The sequence below is a fragment of the Silurus aristotelis genome, assembly GCF_946808225.1.
Source record: "Silurus aristotelis genome assembly, chromosome: 5".
NCBI lineage: Eukaryota > Metazoa > Chordata > Actinopteri > Siluriformes > Siluridae > Silurus > Silurus aristotelis.
In genome coordinates, this window is record NC_139578.1 from 2,875,714 (window position 1) to 2,898,360 (window position 22,647).

General features: G+C 36.8%; 1 protein-coding gene across 3 annotated transcripts; it reads right to left on the reverse strand.

The window, feature by feature from the left end:
- Nucleotides 1-2,238: 2,238 nt before the first annotated feature.
- LOC310726335 (uncharacterized protein) lies at nucleotides 2,239-13,667 on the reverse strand. Of its 3 annotated transcripts, none has more exons than XM_083541811.1 (3): nucleotides 13,594-13,667; nucleotides 3,749-3,863; nucleotides 2,239-3,643 (listed from the first exon to the last, which is right to left on the reverse strand). In XM_083541811.1, the coding sequence occupies exons 1-3, from the start codon at nucleotides 13,655-13,657 to the stop codon at nucleotides 2,656-2,658; spliced, it is 1,167 nt and encodes a 388-aa protein (XP_083397937.1). In that variant the 5' UTR covers nucleotides 13,658-13,667; the 3' UTR covers nucleotides 2,239-2,655. The 3 variants fall into 3 exon arrangements, with proteins under 3 accessions (XP_083397937.1, XP_083397936.1, XP_083397935.1); XM_083541810.1 differs by lacking the exon at nucleotides 13,594-13,667 and adding an exon at nucleotides 4,116-4,223; XM_083541809.1 differs by lacking the exon at nucleotides 13,594-13,667 and adding an exon at nucleotides 4,116-4,223 and having other exon boundaries at nucleotides 3,749-3,866.
- Nucleotides 13,668-22,647: the final 8,980 nt, after the last annotated feature.

Below are 22,647 nucleotides of genomic sequence, written 5' to 3' on the forward strand. Positions count from 1 at the left end.
GTTTTGGCCAAACATCCTGCTTAGTAAGCCTTTATGCTCTTTACCGACTGATGCCTCAGGCTTTACTTATGAGTGATGGAGGCTTGGAATCTGTTTCGAAGCTAACAAGCGGGTGGGATTGGGTATTTAGTGTGCGTTGTGTTAATCCGAGTTAATTCCCCAAGGTCCATTTAGTGCACAGTTACTACACAGTTACCTCACTAGCATTAAATAATTGCCTTTTTGACTTTATTAGCATTTATGAATTTGCTGTGGTTTCATGCTAAACCACGGATGAACACAGGGTTGGGTACATGGAAATGTATTTTTAAATAAAATACCATATAAAATCAAAATAAACTACTAAAATACAGCTGCCACACCATGTATCAAAATTAACTACTGTATTTTGAAAATATTTCAAAACTACTTTTACAAGGGCGCATGAAATTCCTTCGCAAACCTTCCACCAATTGGACTATTTGATTGATTCCTTCACGCTATGCTGATTGATTGAGTCAACAATGTTTGCTAGCAACAGCTTTTCTCTGGACGAGTCACGCAATAAATCTGACATATGCAACAGATCAAATATTCATATACGTATCTCTATGATCTCTCAGATGAAGATTAGTTTTGAAGTAAGCAACAGTTTAATGCTGAGCAATTTGCGAATGAATCATAATCGTATCCTAATTCAAAATACTTTGTGTTTGGTATAATAATATATTATTTATCAGGCAGTCATTCATGCGGTGGTGTACAAAATCAGGATCCTACTAAACAGCTTCTTCAATGAGGGTACAATATTCAGCAATCAACATTTATTCATCAATCATGAGATGCCTATTTAAAAATCTGGCAACCTGCACCTTTATTACCTTCACCACTTTCTTCTATATGGATCAATTTTATGTTCTGATCTCAACAAGTCTGAGCAAAATACTGATTGGACACTAAGCAGAGCCCCCGTTTTTATGACGTCATCATGTAGAACTTCTTACAAAGTATTTTACAGTATTTTGATACAAAATATGACACCGTTTGCATCCACCCTCTCAAATACTTCCCGTCCCTGGCTATAGATTTTATACGTCTACATCAGGTCTTGTCTTTTACAATCCTTGACTTCGCATATACCCTGTCGAACCGTCGACACAATCATTAGCTGCTAGCTTTCACAGAAGTCTTGTGTATAATCACAGCTTGTCAGTTTTACACAGGTTTCCCGCATAAGCTGATGATGGATGACATTCCAGGACCACACGAAATGAAGAAGGAGGAGTTTTTTTTCCTCTGTATGAGTGCACCACCATGTGGTGCAGAAACCCGTCTAGCCAATACACCAAATAGTGGTACGTGTCAAATATATTAAATTTAATAAAATCAAACATGACATGAAATGATAGCATAAATATATGGAAATTAAATCTGTAATAAATAGCATACTAGCATATATACATTACATTTCATTTCAAAAGCAATCTACTCTATATCGTTTATTATGAAGACGTTTTTTTCCTGGATTTTTTATTATTAATTATTGCACATTAAAGCAAAATGGTTCAACAAAGATAGTGTTGGACAAGCTGTATATATATATATATTAGGGCTGTCATAATTAACGCCACAAATTTCTGCACATTTCTGTTTGACCATTTTTATCAAAAATATAAATAAATATAAAAGAGGCGAAATTAAAACCTGCAACGAATCACACATTTATTCATGACATCCTTTCTTTACTCAGATATATATATATATATACAATAAATCATTGTTCCAAGTCAAGCACCAAATTCCAGCACGATGAAGAAATCCGGCAATGAAAACCGTCCGTGTGGAAACATAGCAAAATTCCGTCTGGTGTCCTGATGATTTACGTCATTTCAAACACCACAATTACTTTAAAACGTTTACAAGAGTATTTTTTACGAGCCACCCCGTCCTCTAAATATGTAAGCAGTAATGTCTGTTTTAGAAACAGAAGTAATGGAAACCTGTGATTTTTCTATGTTTTTTTTTCCACTTGTTTAATAGGCATGAAGTTCTTTGAAAAACATGTCTGCCATCATTGAAAAATGTCTATGTTCTTCATGCTCTATGTTGAGTTTGGTTAATGGGTCAATGCCCATGTTGATTAGTGTATTAAAAACTTGAAATGTATCAATTTAAGGTCATTTTAGAACAAATAAAAATGTGCGAGTAATCATGAGTTAAATATTTCAATCGATCGACAGCCCTAATATATATATATATATAAATATATATATATATATATATATATACAATATATAATTAAACAAGAATGAACAAATAATAATTATAATAATATTAAAAAGTCTATCAGTCTATATTATTAAACATATCTGGACCTCTGAAGACCCCATACACCTGGTTCTGGATTGTATCCTTCAACATTGGCCTTCGAAATCGACAATGTTGAGTTGTTTCAATGATGTCATATACCACATATTTGATTGACACACATGGATTGTTCAGAAACCAAGCGCTACGTATTTGTCAAAAGTCTCCAAAAGCGCATTGAGGTCGAATGAGTCAACGTGGAACGAAAGTGTACCGATGGAGTATAACCACATGATTTTTCTCATGGTCTGCGGTCAAAAGATCCTTGTCTTTGGCCTTCGAAAAGAACTCAGTCAAAAATCTTTTTCATCAACATTTTATATTCATCTGTGCCCTTCTCAGGCCCTTCCTCTTTTTCTTTATCAAGCGTCTCACTGTCCATGGCAGTTTACTTCCAATAGTTCTCGTCGTGGACGTTTGGCACCGTATTGTAATCTTTGTTGGTCTATGCAGGATTGATGTCATTGGCTTTGTAGATGTTTTCATAGTCATGGGTTTAGTTGTAACCGGCTTTCTTTCTGTAGGAGTCTGCATTGTTGTCATCAGAGTCCAGATTTTCCCATGCAGCCCTTTGGTGGAGGCTGTAGGACTGGTGTACGGTGTCGGTTTCGACGTAGTTATCTGAGGTGAGGTCCTGGAGGTCCTGGTCAGTCCGTTTTGTCTTGTCACAGAAGTTGGCATTGGAGTTTTATCCATCATAGTGGTCATCTCTGTTGTCGTAATTTGCGTTGATGAACTTGTTGTTGTTGTTGTTGTTGTTGTCGTCCACTCACGCGGTTTGTTGTCCTTCCCGAATGGTGTTCTGGTGGAAGACGTATGAATGGCGTGTGCTGTTTTTTTCCATGCAGTTGAAGGCATTGCTGTGGTCACTCTTGTTGTTGGCAGCGTCGTCGAATGAGTAGTCTTGCTATCGGCTGTTAACGGATTCGTAGCAGTAGTAGTCATCATCTTCGTTGCTGTCCATGGACGCATGGATGATGTTGCTTTCGGTGTTGTCGTAGTTGCTGTGCTTCCTGTACTTGTTTCTGGACGCATGGATGATGTTGCTTTCGGTGTTGTCGTAGTTGATGTGCTTTCTGTACTTGTTTCTGGACGCATGGATGATGTTGCTGTCATGGTTGCTGTGCTTCCTCTACTTGTTTCTGGAGAAGATGTGCTCAGAGTGGTTTTTCTTCCATATGTTGATGGGGTTTTGGGAGTTGGTGTGGTTTTGCTTGCATTTATTTTCTTTATGGCATTTTTGGTCCAAGAATCATTTGGATCAGAACATATTTCCATGCCATTTATCAATTTAAACCTGTAAAATGACATTTTCCGTAGTTAGTGGTTGCATTTTCTGGAAAGTTTTGCAAAGAACATAACACATTGTTATGAAAAAAAAAAGTTTATCCATTTTACTTGCCTTACAGCTTTTACAGGACATAGTGTATCATCTTGATGCAAGTAGCTAACAATTTGTTCAACTTTGACTTTGGTTGTCGTAACTTTTATACAACATGATGCTGGATTTCCAATTCCTGCTGAAGAAAAACAGATCAATTGTACAATAATTATCTGTCAATGAATAATAATGGTAATAGTAATAATACTAATCATAATAATAAACATCTGTAACATTATTACCCTTCGAAAAGACACACAATGACACACTTTCTCTGAAACCCCCCTATGACCACTACACACTTTCTCTATATCTCTATGCAAAGGAAACTGAGGCTAGACCACACTGTTCAACTACACTTAATAGACAAACAAATTCAAATACTCACTCGTAGACACAGCAACGATCCACTGCATGGCGAAAAAAAACCCAGCTATGTTCTTCGGTTTCATCTTGTGTTCTCAGAATCTGTCACTTAGACTGAGAAACTTCTTTCTGTCACTCAGTAAAGTATAAGATGAAGAGAGGGAGGTCTTTCAGCCCACTTATTCGAACAACCCCCCACCCCTCTTGCCACCCAGGCCCTCTTACACCTCACAAAGGAGGGGGACAGGAATATATGAGTGTTCAATGGAAAACAATACTCACAATTCGACTATAAGAAAGACCATCGGAATGGAACATATGGGGGTCTTCTCGACGTGGACGTTTTTAATAATGAAACTTAGCCGTTATTGTAATAAGGTTTTCGGGGTGTGTGGTTAAATATGCTAATGGGTAATGTTTTATAATAAGCATTTCCTATACTAATCCTAAGGTTTTAATGTTTTTGGAATATACCAATTAATTCAAGTGGTAGTTCAGGGGTTAAGGTTCTGGGTTACTGATCGAAAGGTCAGGGTTTTAAGCCCAAGTTTTGCCAAACTGAAAATCTGGGACCCTTGACCAAGACACATAACCCACCTAAGGTACTTTCAGCCGGATTATGACACTTCCAGTTAGATCAATATACAAATAATATGACGTTCAATGGTGGGAAACACCTTAGTTAACTTGGTCCTGGTTCAAGCTTACATGTTGTGTGTTCTGAGATGCTCAACATGGTTGTACAGAGTGCAACATTGCATATTGCAACAACATTCCTGTCAGATGAAACCAGACTGACCATGTTCCTCGTGGATCTCGCGAACCAGCTTGTCGGAAAACCGTTTCGTCCGCCACAAACGACCTTGTGGAGATAAAAGTCGCTTGGATTGCAATTTTCTTTCTTTTGAGACAACAAAACTCAAACTCTTCAACTATATCAATATTATTGTATACACTGACATGCCATCACCTGAGTATCAAATCAAATAATAATTTTTCATGCAAGTATTTCATGCATTTGATTTTTTTACTTTTTATTTTTTTGTTGAAAAAATGCCTACACACATTACACTAGCTGCATGTAGTATGTGGAAACTCCAACCGAGTTCACACCTACACCATGAATGGTATATTCCACCTTCGCGTTCATGGCTTTGTACTTTATGGCTTTTTTTTTCTATTGTAAAAAAAAAACACAAATAAATATATAAACATCATTGCATTATAAATTGATTAAAAGCAATTTTTTTCAACCTATAGTGGTAAAATCCAGAGAATATAAAAAGGATATATATATATATAATTAAAATAATAACATTTATAAAATTAGTGGTGTTAAAAGGAATTCGCGTTAACATGTTACATTTTTACATGTATATATATTATATTATATTATATATATGTAATGATATAATTGGACATCCAAAGGTACTCTGGATGGTTTGAGAGAAAGTAACACTACCGTGAATAGTATCTGCACATTTCTAAAAAGAGGAAACCACATTATGGTTGCAAGCATCACTGTAGACCCCAAGTTAGACACTTATTTGGAAACACATAGGTAGCACGTGTTTGTTTTATTTTTATTTTTTTAAGCATGGTTACCTAGGCAGCATGTTCATGTTCAAAGAAGACAAAAAGTCACATGCAAACCAATGGCACTCATTCATGCAACAAAAACAAAGGCATTATTTCTTTATCTTGAACAATCTCAGAATTTTTGTTTTATGGAAAAAAGTATATGCATTTTTCCCATTAAATTTGTTATAATTGGAGGTTTGAATTGCATTAAAACAGAGAAGTGATGAATACCTGAAAATCACGCTTCCCTTACTGCAAAACGGACTCCATCACAAGCTCAAAATGACCAATTCCAATATGACTTAAATCAAAGTCTTCAAGTATCTGATTTGAACAGTACTTGAGTATTTACTCATTTGAACGTAGCCTCAATGATGCACTAGTCTTCAAAACTAAAGTAAGTGAAAAGCCAGAAACAGTTGATTTGTGAGGTTTTATTTCCAAAAATACCAATAAAACGGTACACCTCATTAACACCGCATTAACCATCAACACAACAACTTATTAAACATTACCGATCAATAAAAACTGACAAAGTAAAGGAATCTTTCAAAAAAGTATCATTAATTCCTAAATAAAATTACAGTCTCATTTCCAAAAGTAGAATAATCAAAAAATAAAGTTAATCAAATATTCAGAGCTGATTGGGATCAACAAAAGAAGGTCCTCAAAGTTTTTTTCCGAATTTATTCGAGCTCTTTTTTGGACTGAAAATGCGCTAAAAAGTCGCTCAAAGGTAGCAGATGCCGGTAAGGGAGTGTTAATTACATCATTAACGGAGTTGCAAAATGTAATTGGTTACGCTCATTGTTCATCGACTTACATTGAATCTAAATGTACCTACATTGAAACTAAATAGAGTAGAGAATCATTCATTTTCTCCCGCTTATCCGTAATCCGGGTCGCGGGGGCAGCAGTCTAAGCAGGCCCCCGCCTTCGACTGCTGCCCAATCCTCACAGCACCGTCCCTTACGGTCCCTCTCGTCACGGACCTTGATATTTCCCTTGTAAGGAACCCCCGGAGCATAGAGGGTTAAGGGCCTTGCTCAAGGGCCCAAGAGTGGCAGCCTGGCGATACCGGGGCTTGAACCCCAGACCTTCCGATTGGCAACCCAGCGCCTTAACCGCTGAAGCCACCACTCCCCCAAGAGAGTAGAGAGTCAAAGTTGCTTACTCTCAGTAAAACTATATAAAAAAACATTCACTTAAATTCTTTACACCACTGCTTTTTTTATCTAAAAATTATGTAAAACTGAACTAGCAACGGAAAAGAGGATGCTTTCAGCAATGCCATACATATACTAGAAGCTAGAATTCAAAAGTGATGTTGTACCCATTGATAAGGTGTAATATTTAGACCAGCGGCCCCCAACCTGTTTTGCGCCACGTACCGGTTTAATGTCAGACAATATTTTCATGGACCGGCCGGAGCCCCTTTAAGAAGGTAGCGGATGGAGGTAAGACATGTGACCGAGACATCATGACATGAATCAAGAGTGAGTCATAGACAGATGTGGTGGAGAGAATCTGGTAATTTTCCACAATAAACTATTGTTTATATTAGGATAATAAATACAACACAAATAACGTAAGTTATGTATTCTTTGTGTGCGGCCCGGTACCAATTAACCCAGGGGGTTGGGGACCACTTATTTATACAACATTCCAGCTAGTCAGAATTTTGCTCATAATCGTTAGCGAGAAAACCGTAGACGCATTACATTTTCAACTATCAAAATGATATATGGTTGAACGACCAGTGGAGTCATAAGCCACATGTTCTTTGCCACCTTTGTAGGAGCTTTTCAGAAGCTGTTTGTGGAGATGTTTGAGATGACAGAACACCTTGAGCCTCTTGGGAAATCATGGGCAAGCAAGTGCGACCCTTTTGACTCATTCTTTTAAATGGGACCAGGATGTTAGCAGATGTTAGAATTGCTTCCAGATTTTGACAAGCTGGCCAAGCTTCAGAAGGACCAGGCCATTTTAAACAACAGAGGCCACTCAAGTCTTTCCCTCTATGCCATTTAACTTCTGATCCAACATCTACAAGTTGTCCTGTAGCTGCCATATCCACCTTTAAACAGTAGTGCGTTGCATGCAAAGCCGAAGATAATTATCACACCCTGCACGGTGCCACATTTCCCCTTTGAGCCACCGACAGAATCATGACTCAACCACTAAGAAGTGAATCAAGGCTCTTCTCAGGAGTTGACATAATTTTTTTTTTTTCATTAAACCTTTTCCTACAGGGGGATTAATGGCATTGTTAGCCCTATGCATTTGCCCTGATGTACGAAATCACAACGCATTTCTGGACAACAACGTCTTATTAAATGATCTGCACATAAAAGTCTGCCTACACCCAAACATCCCCCCCTCGCCCCGCTCCCACCAGCACCCCTGGGTGTCAACTATTTTTAGACATTGGTTAGGTGTAGAAAAACCCACACGCATCAACATTTGTCTAAGAGAAAATGCAGCACTAGTGTTGGTATGTTGCACTAGAGATGACTCCCTAGAGATGTTTTTGTTTTGTTCCCATATACAAGTACACTTGGAACAAGATACCTCCAAAAACTTTTTATCAGGTGTTACTAGTACAAACCTTCAGCTATTGTTTACTCTATCCGTGGCAAGACATTTTGGCCAACTCACATGGTACATAATGAAATTTGGCAAATCATTCCTTCATAAAGACCTTGAATGATTTGTAGTCGTAGTGGATCTACTGGTAGTTCAGGAGATCGGTCTTGTTCCCATCAACATCCAGTGGGTACAGCATATTCCTTTTATTTTAAGAACACAAACTGGATTTCCTCAACTTTTGTAATGCAGAGTTGATGATTTCATCCTTGGACCACCTTTTGGAAGGTACTAACCACCCCACCAGGATTAGCCATCACAATTTTGCCCTTGTTAAAGTCATTGAGATCCTTAGCCTTGCTTATTTTCCCTGCTTCCAACAGTTTAATTGCAGCCTAATATACCTCACCCCTGGATGGGTGCAATTTTAGCAAGATAATCAATGTTATTTGGAGCAAATATCAGTGTATATTTTCACACAACAAAGATTTGACCATTTTTGTTTAACCATGCATATTTACCTGGTAGCTGTAAATTCAAGCTAATACGAGTAGAAGGTACATTATTTTATTATCCATTATAATATGTGGATTGGTTTTAATGCACCTTTTTTTAGGGTTAGGGTTTAGAGGAGGGAGGAGCTTGTTCAAGAACTCAGAAGGGAACATTTCTTCAATGCAAAAGAAAAAAATGGACTGTCACTTTCATACATTTTTTTATCCAATTATTTAACAAATTTGACTTTATTCAAAGTAAAAAAAATTCGAAGGAAAAAAAAAATAAAATCGTTTGCTTGTTGTATTAGAAAGAAAGAAATGGCCATAAATGTAAAATTTTTTTTGTGACAATTTATAAATATATATTTTGTAAAATATCTCAAGTAGACCATCCAAATTAGGATATTTATTGAAGCGGCAGTACAAAATACAGGATTTTTTTTTAAAACTGTAAATAACTTTATACAAATTTATACAAATCTATAAGCTTAAATACAAAACTAAATACCGGTTTGCAGAGGCTAAGAATTGATCGAGTTAACAGTAATTGACTTGTAATTATTTGAATTGATTAATAGCCCTAATATAAATATAAATATATATATATATATATATATATGTGTGTGTGTGTGTGTGTGTGTGTGTGTGTGTGTGTGTGTGTGTGTGTGCTCATATATTATATGTATGTGTGTACATATACAGTGGAAAAATCTAATAGTTTTATTAGATAACAAAAAAATAATTAAAAAAAACTATTTTATTATTGGATTATTCATTTAAAGTAGTACATAAAACATTTATGACAAGTAATTCACAATTTTTGTTAAATTTACAGTAAATGTACAATTCTGCTTGAAAAAGGAACCATCGAAATGAGAGAGATTTTTTTGTTACTCGTGAGGGGTCATAGAACGTAACCCCCCGCGAGTATCGAGGTTGCATTGTAATGTATAATTGGGACCAAGGCATTTATTTATTAATTAATTTATTTTATTATTGCTTCTGTTTTCAGTACTGTAGTGCAAAGCAAGAGGTCGGTCAATAAATGTTTCAGGACTGAAAACAGCAGCAATAATGTTAACAATTTACTAAAGTAACTAATTTTACGTTTGTTTTTATTTATTTTTTTTATAACTTTTTTCTTGCCTTGTAATAAAATTGTGAACTTTGTCTATACATCACTAGTTTAGAAAAGTACAGAATTTTCAGCAATTGTACAAAATCACAGATCGTGATAAACAATACAGTACTGTGTGTCTTGTGGCTCGGACCGCAGACAAAATTGTTCCGTCCAGTCCATTTTCGTCTCTGTATTTTTGGACATAACTTTTGACTTTTGTTTTCTGTTCTCAACAGGTTTTGTTGTTTTCTGCATTTTGATTTCTTGAGAAGTTTCCAGCATTGGTGATGTACCTGTGATGAATGTTGGAGATGGTGAGCTGTCAGTACTGGTCACTGTGCTTTCTGTCTCAGGTTTATGTGTAGGTATTGTGGTGGATTCTTCAGAGTTTCCAGTGGTCAAGCTTGTAGGCTTGTGTGTCGGTGTATTATTGGGTGTTCTCGGGGTGCTTGGTGCCGTGCTTCTCGTTCTTCTCTCTATAATTTCTATAGCCTGTTGGGTCCATGGATCCTCTGCTTTGACTCTGGTTATCACAACTTCTGTAGGCATGGATGATGTTGCTTTTGGTGTTGTCATGGTTGCTGTGCTTGGAGTGTTTTTTCTTACACTTCTATATGTTGATGGGGTTTTGGGAGGTGGTGTGATTTTGCCTGCATTTATTTTCTTAATGGCATTTTTGGTCCAAGAATCATTTGGATCAGAACATATTTCTTTGCCATTTATCAATTGTAACCTGTAAAATGACATTTTCAGTAATTAGTGGTTGCATTTTCTGGGATGTTTTGCAAAAAACATGAATAACACTTTTGTTAGGATAAAGGTTTATACATTTTACTTGCCTTACAGCTTTTACAGGACATCGTATATCATCTTGATACAAGTAGCTCACAATTTGTTCTACTTTGACTTTGGTTGTCGTAACTTTTGTACAACATGATTCTGGATTTCCAATTCCTGCTGAAAAAAAACCTCAGGTTACCCCACAGTGCTCACAGTTCAACTAAACTTAAGAGAAAAACACATTCAAAAACTCATCTGAAAATAGAGCAACGATCCACTGTATTTTAAATATTAAATTTGCATAAAGGCTCCATATTTGTCCATGGCCATGTTAATCAGAGTTCAAAAAACATGAAAAGTAATAATTTAAGGTACATTTTAAACAGATAAAATGTGCGACTAAGTCACAATAACACATCAACAATCATGCAAACAGTAAAAAATCTAAAAATCTCAACAAAAAAACCCCATGAATTTAGTTACTTTAGTACTAAAGTAACAAAATTTACGTTGTTTTTTTTCCTTTTTTTTAAAAATGTGTATTAATGATATTCACAAACTGTTTATTTTGAAGTTAAAACACACTTGTTTTTTGCCTTGTAATTCAAATGTGTTGTGAATTTAATACCAATCATTACGTTACATTGACTCTATAATGTCTATACATTACATCACTAGTTTAGAAAAGTACAGAATTTTCAGCAATTGTACAAAATCACAGATCGTGATAAACAGTACAGTACTGTGTGTCTTGTGGCTCGGACCGCAGACAAAATTGTTCCGTCCAGTCCATTTTCGTCTCTGTATTTTTGGACATAACTTTTGACTTTTGTTTTCTGTTCTCAACAGGTTTTGTTGTTTTCTGCATTTTGATTTCTTGAGAAGTTTCCAGCATTGGTGATGTACCTGTGATGAATGTTGGAGATGGTGAGCTGTCAGTACTGGTCACTGTGCTTTCTGTCTCAGGTTTATGTGTAGGTATTGTGGTGGATTCTTCAGAGTTTCCAGTGGTCAAGCTTGTAGGCTTGTGTGTCGGTGTATTATTGGGTGTTCTCGGGGTGCTTGGTGCCGTGCTTCTCGTTCTTCTCTCTATAATTTCTATAGCCTGTTGGGTCCATGGATCCTCTGCTTTGACTCTGGTTATCACAACTTCTGTAGGCATGGATGATGTTGCTTTTGGTGTTGTCATGGTTGCTGTGCTTGGAGTGTTTTTTCTTACACTTCTATATGTTGATGGGGTTTTGGGAGGTGGTGTGATTTTGCCTGCATTTATTTTCTTTATGGCATTTTTGGTCCAAGAATCATTTGGGTCAGAACATATTTCCATGCCATTTATCAATTTAAACCTGTAAAATGACATTTTCAGTAGTTAGTGGTTGCATTTTCTGGGATGTTTTGCAAAAAAAATGAATAACACTTTCGTTAGGAAAAAAGTTTATACATTTTACTTGCCTTACAGCTTTTATAGGACATTGTATATCATCTTGATACAAGTAGCTCACAATTTGTTCTACTTTGACTTTGGTTGTCGTAACTTTTATACAACATGATGCTGGATTTCCAATTCCTATTGCAGAAAATGAGGTTACCCCACAGTGCTCACAATTCAACTAAACTTACACATTTTTAACATTCAAAAACTCATCTGAAAACACAGCAACGATCCACTGCAGCAACAAAGTAATTCGGTTTCATCAGTCTTCTAAGAATCTCTTACATATATTGTGGCTTCCAATCATTTGTAAAGTCAACTTGGTGAATAAAAACTTCTGACCCACTGGAATTTTGATATAGTGAATTAAAATCTGACTGTGTCTGATTTAAAGTGAAGGAAGGTGCTGACTGTGCATTTTTTAACGAGGACCTCAAAAACAAATGAGAAGCCATAATCCAAAAAATCGATTTCAAAGTCAAGAAAATAAAGTTGGAATCAGCTAACAACATACACAGCATAATCCAGAGAAACAGCAAACGGAAACAAAGATCAAAACCAGAGCATCGAACACGATAATAAAGCTTGGGAGAGACTGACAGTGAGAAATGCATGAATAACTGTGAACAGTACTAATAGGATACAGTGAATTCTATGAGTGAAAGCTCTTTATATAGTTCGGCCTGAATGAGACTATAATTAAATTAGAACAAGAGCATTATTTTATGAGAAGCTGAGAATTTGTGGGTTTTGGTAGTTATAGCGGCTTAGATTTGACAGTTTGTCATTATTAAAGTAGAGTATATTAATAAATTATATATATATATATATATATATATATATATATATATATATATATATATATATATATATATAAATAAAACATTTACAAAAATAATTTGTTTTCAAGCTCTATGTTGAGTGTAATTTAAATATAACATTTGCATAAAGCCTCCATATTTGTCCATGGCCATGTTAATCAGAGTATTAAAAACTTGAAAAGTAATAATTAGACATTGTACATTCAGAACAAATAAAATGCGCGATTAAGTCACAATTTAACACGGCAGTAATTTCGATAGTAAAAAATGAAAAATCTAAAAAAAAAAAAAACACATGAATTCAGTTACTTTAGTAAATCGTTAGTGAATGCTACTGAAAACAGCAGAATTCAGTAACGATTTACTAAAGTAACTGAATTCATGTGTTTTTTGTTTTTTTTTAGATTTTTCATTTTTTACTATTGAAATTACTGCCGTGTTAAATTGTGACTTAATCGCGCATTTTATTTGTTCTAAATGTACAATGTCTAATTATTACTTTTCATATTTTAATGTTTATATTAAAGTTAAAAAAAAAAAATTTTAATATAATTTTTGTAATTAAATCTATCTATCGATCATTACACACCACTATACACTTTTTCTATAATGTAACACAATGCAAACCACAATTTTAACTATCAAACTGCTGAGCTGAAGTAGACAAACCCATTAAAACTTACCTCTAAACATATTGACTGTCCATTGCAGGGCAAAAAACAACACAGCAAAACCATTTAGCTTCATTTTGCTCTTCTTTTCTCTATCCTGAACTACCGAAAAAGGTTATAGACCCAAAAGAGTATAATTTTTCAGAACGATCTCTCAGCTCCGCCCTCTCTCTATGCCACAGCGTAGTTTTTTTTTTTTGCATCATTTCTAATGCTTACCGCAGCCTGCAATCAAAACCCTCTTTAAATATTCACATTTTTAGCTTTCCTAATATTTTATTAATCGATGTTAAGCTGGTTGAGGTTCCGTACATTATCCATTGACTGTCATCGTTTTCTTTAATCTGTATAAGATTTGTATACAATTTTTATTTTGTGTTGCAAGATGACTGACTGACTGACTGTCTTTCGGCTTCTCCCGTCAGGGGTCGCCACAGCGGATCCTCCGCACGTTTGATTTGGCACATGTTTTACGCTGGATGCCCTTCCTAATGCAACCCTCCCCAATTTATCCGGGCTTGGGACCGGCACTGAGAGTGGCTGGGGATGGTTCCCTGACCGGGGATCGAACCCGGGTCGTGGCAGTGAGAGCGCTGCATCTTAACCACTAGACACAAGGGGACCCTTTGTGTTGCAAGATAATTAATAATAAAAAAATACAGGCCAGGAATTTATTGTACTGTTTTTACTTAATGAGTGGTTTTGCACATTTTGATATCAAAAGCAAAACAACAATATGTATCATTAAGTAGGCTTTTAATACCCACAGGTTCATTCCCAGTTCATTATGAATGCTGAATTAAAACTTCTGACCCATTGGAATTCTGAAATCTTTAATGGGGTGAAATAAAGCATGCTGAGATACGTACAGGTGCAGTCCAGGCAGTTTTTAATGAAGATCTTGCAAACAAATCCAAGCCATAATCCAAAAATCGATCTCAAAGTCAGCCAAAAGGTCAGGCAATCAACAAACAACATAAACAGGATAATAAAAAGATGTGAAACAGCAAACAGAACGAAAGAAGGAAATCGAAACTATAGAACGGAATAAGATGATGATAAAGCTTGGGATAGACTGAGAGTAAAAACAAACAATGAGAAGGGGTCGCTCAGTGGTTAAGACGTTGGATTTTTGGCTGGAAGATTGTCAAAAAAATATCTGCGTTGAACAAATACAACAAATATTTAATTAAATAGGCATTAGTGCAACATTGAAAAAGGAATATATTTAGTATTATTAAATAAATCAATCAAAAGGCCTTGCAATTCACACCCAGGCCTTTAGTGGTGCCCTAACGAGTAAATTTACCTCATAATACCATCATTACGACACCGAATGAATTTAATTTCATGTCTCCTTTCACTGTAGCCACAGCTGCACTGCCCGCATACATAATTTCTAGCAGAAGCATCAATATTTACCTCAGAAAATGACCCCGTTTTTTGTGCATTTTTTAGTGTCAGTACAGTTTTCCTGTGATTTTGAAATCAAGGCAAATTGTGCAAAAGTATAAATTGTTTAATATGTTCAGATTTGATACAAAAAAGTCCACGTTTTAAATGTCCTTGTAAGTGTATCTGCGCTTGTGCAGTTTGCTATAGATGTGGTTCGCGAGCTCTGACTAGTGCCATTCAATCAAAGGTCGTGAAAATGGCGACATGATCAGACTCATCAATCTCATTAGTTAAAACTACAGCCTTCAAGCATCATGGCCAGGACATCGGTGTGTACAGAAGCAATGATATAAAGAGAATAGACTATTGGAAATCATTTTATAAATATTTATGAACAAAAATATATTCAAATGTAAGTCAATGATGAAGGTTTATGCCAGCAAAAAAGACCTTGTTGACCCCGATGGCTTATCACTGATAAAAACTAAGGACCTTGGCATTGGCAGTTTATTTTTTACTGACTATTTATTGTAACTTAACCATTTACAGTTCTTTTTTTGCCGTCAATTCAATACAAGGACACACAAGCATTTCTAGATCAGCATCCATTTTCTAAACCTTTTGTCCATGCATTAAAAAAAACCCTAGTTTGGAAATGTTCAATAATTCAGGGTAGACCTGCTCAAGCAAACAGTAAATATTCTTTGGACCTCAAGTCACTGACAAAACTGTTCTGCCAAGTCCAGACCTGTAATTTCCTTCTCTGTGATCCTTCTAAGTCCTGGTCAATAAGTTCTCCATTTCTGTGTTTTCCATTTCTGTATTTGCCCATTTTCTAGGTGGGACATTTGTTGGAGTCCAAGGAAGTTGGGGAGTTTATGGTTGTTCTTCCATCCAGTGCCTTGATGGCATGCTTGGCCAATCGTTTGGATCAGAGCATATCATAATGGCATTTCTCCAAAGAAACCTGTGAAATTACATTTGTTGAAAATGTAATCTGTAATTTGAATGTGCTGAAGAGAGAAAAGACAAAACCACACTAAGACTCACCAGCAAATCAATTGTCTGCTGCATAGTGAACAAAAAAACAAAGATCAGAGATTCGGTTTCATTTTTGTTTTCTTGCGCTTTGTATAGTCATACACGAACCCAAGAAAGTGACACCTCTCGCGCTTTTTTTTTTACAGTTTCTGTACACACCAAGGACCTGGCTAATGTTTGCATTTTTCTCTGGCATGCGTTTTTAGTGGACACAATGGTCCTTTTATCCAATGTTATACAGTATGTTGTACCTGGCTCAGGGAATATGTGGTCTCCAGTTTGTGACAAAGGTCAGGGCTGTGCATTGTTCATGCCCATGAAAAAATTGGCATGACAGCAAAGGCAACCACAAAAAAACTAATAAAAATAATTTACATAAAATATATATATATATATATATATATATATATATATATATATATATATATATATATATATATATTAAATGATAGAAATGTATCTAAATTTTATCGAAAACTCTTGAATCAGTTTGGTACAATTTAGTTTTATATATATTGTACTGTATGTATATATCCCAATCGTCCATTCTCTCCATTTAATAGTGATTATTTCGGCTGCTTCAAGTAGTGTATGTTTATATTCGAGTTTCTATCCAATCAGATTTCAGCTATCGCATGTTGCTAGGGTCAAAGAATTCTGCTTTCAGAATAAACAGTGTGGCCCCCTGTAGAGTAAAATACATGTTGACTGAAGGCTGTTGCTTTAACCAATCAGATTTTAAATGTGGCGACACCGGGGCAATCTAGCAGGTGTACAATAAGGTTGGCATTTTCAGGTCCTTCGATTGGGTGGTCAGAGAGTGTGCTAGTCAGAGCAGTTGTTACCAAGCTTTGTTCCTTCATACTGTTTTTGACTAGTTGTTTACTGATCGACTGACAGCATGTTTTTAAACCTGGACCTTGGTTTCCTTTTGTTTTTTTTTTTATTTGTCTTCTACTGTCTCTTTATACATTATACACAGTGAAACGCAGTATAACCCAGACAGGAATCTTATATAGTGTGAATGCATATCGTTTATAAAGCAAGAAACCCAATTAACACAATCTCACAAGTCTCCTTTCACTGTAGCCACAGCTGCACCACCCGCATATCATCTCTAGCAGAAGCATCGATATTAACATCTGAAAAGGATTAGTTTCCATGCATTTTTGGCAGTTTTCCCATGAATTATGGTTTTCCTGGGGATTTAAAATTAAGGCAATAAAAAATATATATATAAAAATATAAAAGATTCATAAAAAAAGCATAATTTGGTTTGAACTGTTTGGGCCGGCCTTTCCTCACAATGTCCAGCTTTTCTTGAAAAGTCCATCTTGTAACTGTCCTTGTAAGTGTCTCTGAGACCAAATCAATTTCTTCTCCTCTGTCAACCAGTGAGGAATGAAAAAAAAAGTTATCGAATCCACATTAGCTTGTGCAGTTTGCTACAGATGTGGTCTGTGAGCTCTGACTAGTGCGCTCTCTGACCATTCAATCAAAAGAATGTGAAAATCTTGACGTATTTGAACGCCTTCCATGGGCCTCGTAGTTAGCAAGTCGCAATCTGATTGGTTACAGCAACAACTTACACTCTGGAGGAATGCTATAAAATGAAGAGAATGGATTATTGGGAATCATTTAATACATAATTCATGGGCAAAAATATATTAAAACATAAGCTGGCGATTTTGCCACTACCAATAACAAACCTAATTTCCTCTAAACAGGTGCATAAGTCAACTCTGGATACCCAGAACATTCTGCCATGTGAATACTGAGGCAACTCTGCATCATATTTGGCCTTGAAGACACAGCGAGATGAATTCATTTTTAAAGCAAAGTTTGCAGGCAGTGTGTGCAGAGTTATAATGGCTCATGTACATATTCCTACCACCCTTTTTGGGGGAGGCTTTTGCACTCACACCCACGCAACACACAGCACATTCCACCCCCTCATGAAAAGAAGAGTGTTACCCACCTGCACTTTATCCCCTACACATGCTGTGACTGAGCAAGACGTGATCTGATACAGTGTGACATTTCCTTTCTAACAGAGGACAAAATTCAAAGGAACATATCTGCAGATTATCGCAAATGTATTTCTTTTACAAATGCAGAAGGGCAAGGAATGCACGCTCATAAGTCCCCTGAGCTAGTTCTTGCAGACGTCAACCACAGTGAACAGTGTGTGCACCTTCTTTTTTTTTTTTTTCATGAAAGGAAACACATTTGGGTTGCATGCTACACTGTAGCACCCCTGCGATTTGTCTCTCTGAAAAGGTTTATGTGAAATTTTTATGGGTTGTCCAAACAGGTAATGATAAACCTCAACTAAATCCAAGCATACTTACCAATTAGCCAAAGCGACCACTCTGGGGGTCTTGCTCATTTGCTCAACCTTGCTCCATGTTTCACATCAGATAAGGACGATGGTTTCTCTCGCAGCATGCTTTTTATTTCTGGAAAAGAACTTCAATTTTGGAAGGTGGTAAAGATGATTCAAAATGGTGGAACCACTGTGGAAGGGGTGGGCTCAAGTCAAAGATGTAGATAGTTTCATACCCTATGTGCAGGCCTTGTAAGCTGGACCAAATGTCATCCTTGTTTACCTCTTTCCTACGCCCCATGATGCTTTGTGCAACTATGGGTAAAACGCCATAAAAAAATCATTCATTACAGTGTCACTACTCATGGATTCATAGCAAGATGTGGAATTACACGCTGACAGAGCTTCTAAAGGATAGCATCAGCATACCCATCCTTAATAGAGGAATAAGAGGACCATTTAAAGAAAAAGTGGACGTGCATAATGGTAGAATTTTTAGTTACTTTGTTGATTCAATTGCTTATGACTATAAGGCAATGAGCAAGTTGAAAAGGTTTACTAATACCTTCACAGAAAAAAAGTTGGCTATGTGCTAGGGCCAAGTCAAAACCTGAATGTGTCACACCATAATGTTATCTCGTCAACATCAGGTGTCATACAGACAGCAGGGTTTTCACAGATCGCAAAAAATGATTAAACATTTGATAAGCAATCAACAGCTGTTGCTTTAACCAATCAGATTGCGACTCGGCCATTCCAAGGCCTACTAGAAGGCATCCGATAACCCCTTAAACCTACACCTAATATGAAACCTGTGCCAGCTTTACCCCTCTCACACCTCAGTGCCATCAGCTGTTTTTTAATAATGGTAGCATTATATTAGTATTAGTATAGGGAGGAAAGAAAATTTGAGTAAGAAAGATTATTATTTCTTTTATTAAGGTAGAGAATGCAGTCACTATATAACACTGTTCTTTGAGCCACAGTGTTATTCCTGAGCTTTTTAATGCCATTTTAACATATTCCTTCCGGCGGAAGTTGCCCCCAGGAAACTATTTTGCCACTCCAGATTTAGTGTCTTTGATGTTGTTGTTTTTTGCCATACAATTCTAAAGAGAAAACTTGCGATCCGATTGACTCTCTACAATTCACTGTACAACAATTAAACTTTCTTTCGGCTTTACCCATTAGGGGTTGCCACAGCGAATCATCCGCATGTTCAATTTGGCACGTTTTTACGCCGGATGCCCTTCGTAACGCAACCCTCCCCATTTATCTGGGCTTAAGACCTGCACTAAGAGTGCACTGGCTTGTGCAACCCTAATGGCTGGGGGGGTTCCCTGACCGGGATCGAACCCGGGCCGCAGCAGTGAGAGTGCCGCATCCACCAGGGAACTGGTGTCACCAGGGAACCCAATTCACTATACAACAATTAGCTATAATATTTAACCAGGTGGCATTATTAATATAGATTACCTTGTTACAGTGGTTATAGAGTCAATTCTAGAAGCAGACCATTTTGCAATGGATGCAAGTGTAAGCATCTGAAAGGCTTTGACTAGGGGCAAATTCTCTTGGCTAGATGACAAACTATGGGTCAGACCACCTCAAAAAGGACAGGGGGTTCTGGTACCCAGTGCTTCATGTAGAATATAGAAGATGAAGAGGTATAGAAGAAATATAGAAGTTGTTCCTCTACCACTACCTATTGAAGTTAATCCAAAAAAACAACAAAGCAACTCTTCCCATGATACCGGAAAACTGCAATGATGGAAACGATAACGTCTGACCGAACGAATTTGGTTCGATTTCGTCCGCCTCATAGAATATCGACGACCAGTCCGCAAGACGGAGAACGCAACTTTTAAACTGTGGTTTAAAAGACAACAAAACACGGTCATATTAATTCAGATGCCCACTAACTAAGCAGCAACATTTACTGGTTTGATTGTTTTGTCTACATTTTTAGTGATATTTAAACAACGTCTGATCCTACATGTGTTCTGCAGAGAGAAGGTGTGTGGTGTATGTGTGTGTGTATGTGTGTGGGGGGTGTAATAAAACGCAAAACCAAAGTTGTGACAGGGGAAACTTTTAGTCTCGATTAGTCACAAAGCCAAACCTCCACCGTTGCGTTTCACAGCCCGTGCAGTTCACATGGCACGTGAAAACGTCCTTTCTTCTCTTTTTAGATGCTCCTACTATACTTCCTGTATAGACGAGATGTTTCTTTTTTGGTAGTGGTTGCTTAGATTATGTATATAATGTCGGTCGTGCTAAACAACTTAGCAGAGAGACGAAAAAGGCATCGTTCTGACTTAATGGTGGGGAAAAAACCCGTATAAGTCAAACAATCGTTGAGTACTACAGGGTTCATTCGCTTTTTGCACGTTGTGGCCAGGAGCCTGCATGCAGATGCTGCGGGTTAACAACAGTAGATAACCCACACACACATACACACAATTATTTCCCCACGTACGAAGTAGTTTTCTGACTGTCGTGGGCTACACGGGGCTGTTTTCCATTTAGTATAAAATGACTGATTAGTGGAGTCTGTATAGCGGATTCCATGACTGGAGGGCCGACCTAGGCCATCGTTTTTTATTTTTATATTTTTTAATGGATTTGCTGCTTCAGAGAAACAGATGAGATCCAGAATTCCCTCTTCCCGGAATCATCAGTAAATTTAGATTTTTGTTTGCAGATTTTCAGGATATTTCAGACATTTGTAGACACCTGACCATAAGATTTCTTTCCATAATTGGGTCATTTGCTCTTAGAATAACCTCCACTCTTCTAGAAAGATGTTCCACTAGACTGTGTGCTTGTCAAGATTTATGCTTATGCATTAGTAAACTAAGGTACTGAGGTAGATTGAGTGGCCTGGGGTACAGTCAGATGTTCTATAACGTTGGGGTCAGAGTTGTAAAGCAGACCACTAAAGATCTTCCAGTCCAACCCATGTAAACCACATGGGCCATAGGGTCATTGCCATGCTGGAACAAGTTTCCATCTCCCAGTTCAAGTGAACGGGAGATTTTATGCTATCTCATCTAAAGACAAATACAATACTACTGTGTATAGTTTTTGCCAGTGGCAGGCCGGGCATTTGGTACCTGGGAATTGCAAATCGCTTAAATAATTCCACAGGCTGTTGTGGTGGTGAGTCAGGAGTTTCATCATCATTTATTCCTTTCTAAATGTTCTGCTTGCTGTTGAACAGTTCAAACTGCTGACCTGTATGTTGGTGATAAGTAAAAACCAAGTTCAAAACAGGGCGACCTCTACCCTGATCGCTTGACCGGTTAGGTTTTTATCCACTTCAAAAATAAAAATGAACGACTGATTTCGCAAAATAGTGAAAAGTAAAATTTTTGACCTGAAATGTGGTGAAGTAAAAGTAAAAGTCTCCCAAAAGAAAATACTTCAGTTAAGTACAGACACGCAAAAAAAGCTATTTAAATTTTACAATTTATATGTACTTTGTTTCGGTCCATCACTGCATATTAGCCACAATAACCTTGAATATCCAGTGATGATGGCCACGTCTTCTCTGTCAGGGTCTTCACAACAGATAAGGACAAGGTTTCTCAGTCAGCCTAATTAAAATTGTTTAATATGTTTTTTCTGTATACATTTCTACCCACAACCTTCAGAATCATAAAGTTTGCAACCTGATTGACTTACCATATTTTATTTTAAGTTTAAAACATCAGAAGAGCTTTTTCAGGGCACTTGATTACAAAAAGACCCCGATTTCCGTCTCTAAAAGTAAAAAAAATGTGTTAAACAGAAACGGAAAACATCCACCGCAGTGATTCTAGTGTTGAATTGAAGTTTCCGTTACTATATTGTAGTAAAAAAAATGGTTTCACGTTGGGCCAGAAAGCCCATAGTGCTTCTATAGGGGGATTTTTTTGGGGGTTGGTCTTCGTTTCTTGCATCTATGAAGCAGGTACCGATGCCAAGAGTGTAAATGATGCAGTGATATTAAATGAGTACTACTAAGGTGACCTGGTGGCTACTTTTACTCACGGAAACAACTAAAATAGGCCACTGTGTCCACAAGAGAAATGAGAATGGACATGAGTTTGACGTCAATCTGGTAATGACTTATCAACAATCAGTCACCGTTGCTTTTTTTTTGTCACTTAATTCAACATTGTCACTCAATTCTAGAACTGACTCAACTTTCTCACCAATTTACACCATAATGGAAGGAAATATTTACACATGGGTTCAAGTTATGCCATAACTAACCATGGTTTCAACATTGTGTGGTCAATTTTTCAGACAATACAATG

Coding starts and splice junctions, on each gene's coding strand:
- LOC310726335 (XM_083541809.1), bottom strand. CDS start 4,179: ATGAAACCGAAGAACATAGCTGGGTTTTTTTTCGCCATGCAGTGGATC. Junction 3,867..4,115: donor GATCGTTGCTGTGTCTACGA/GTGAGTATTTGA, acceptor GTTTTTCTTCAG/CAGGAATTGGAAATCCAGCA. Junction 3,644..3,748: donor TGTCCTGTAAAAGCTGTAAG/GCAAGTAAAATG, acceptor GTCATTTTACAG/GTTTAAATTGATAAATGGCA.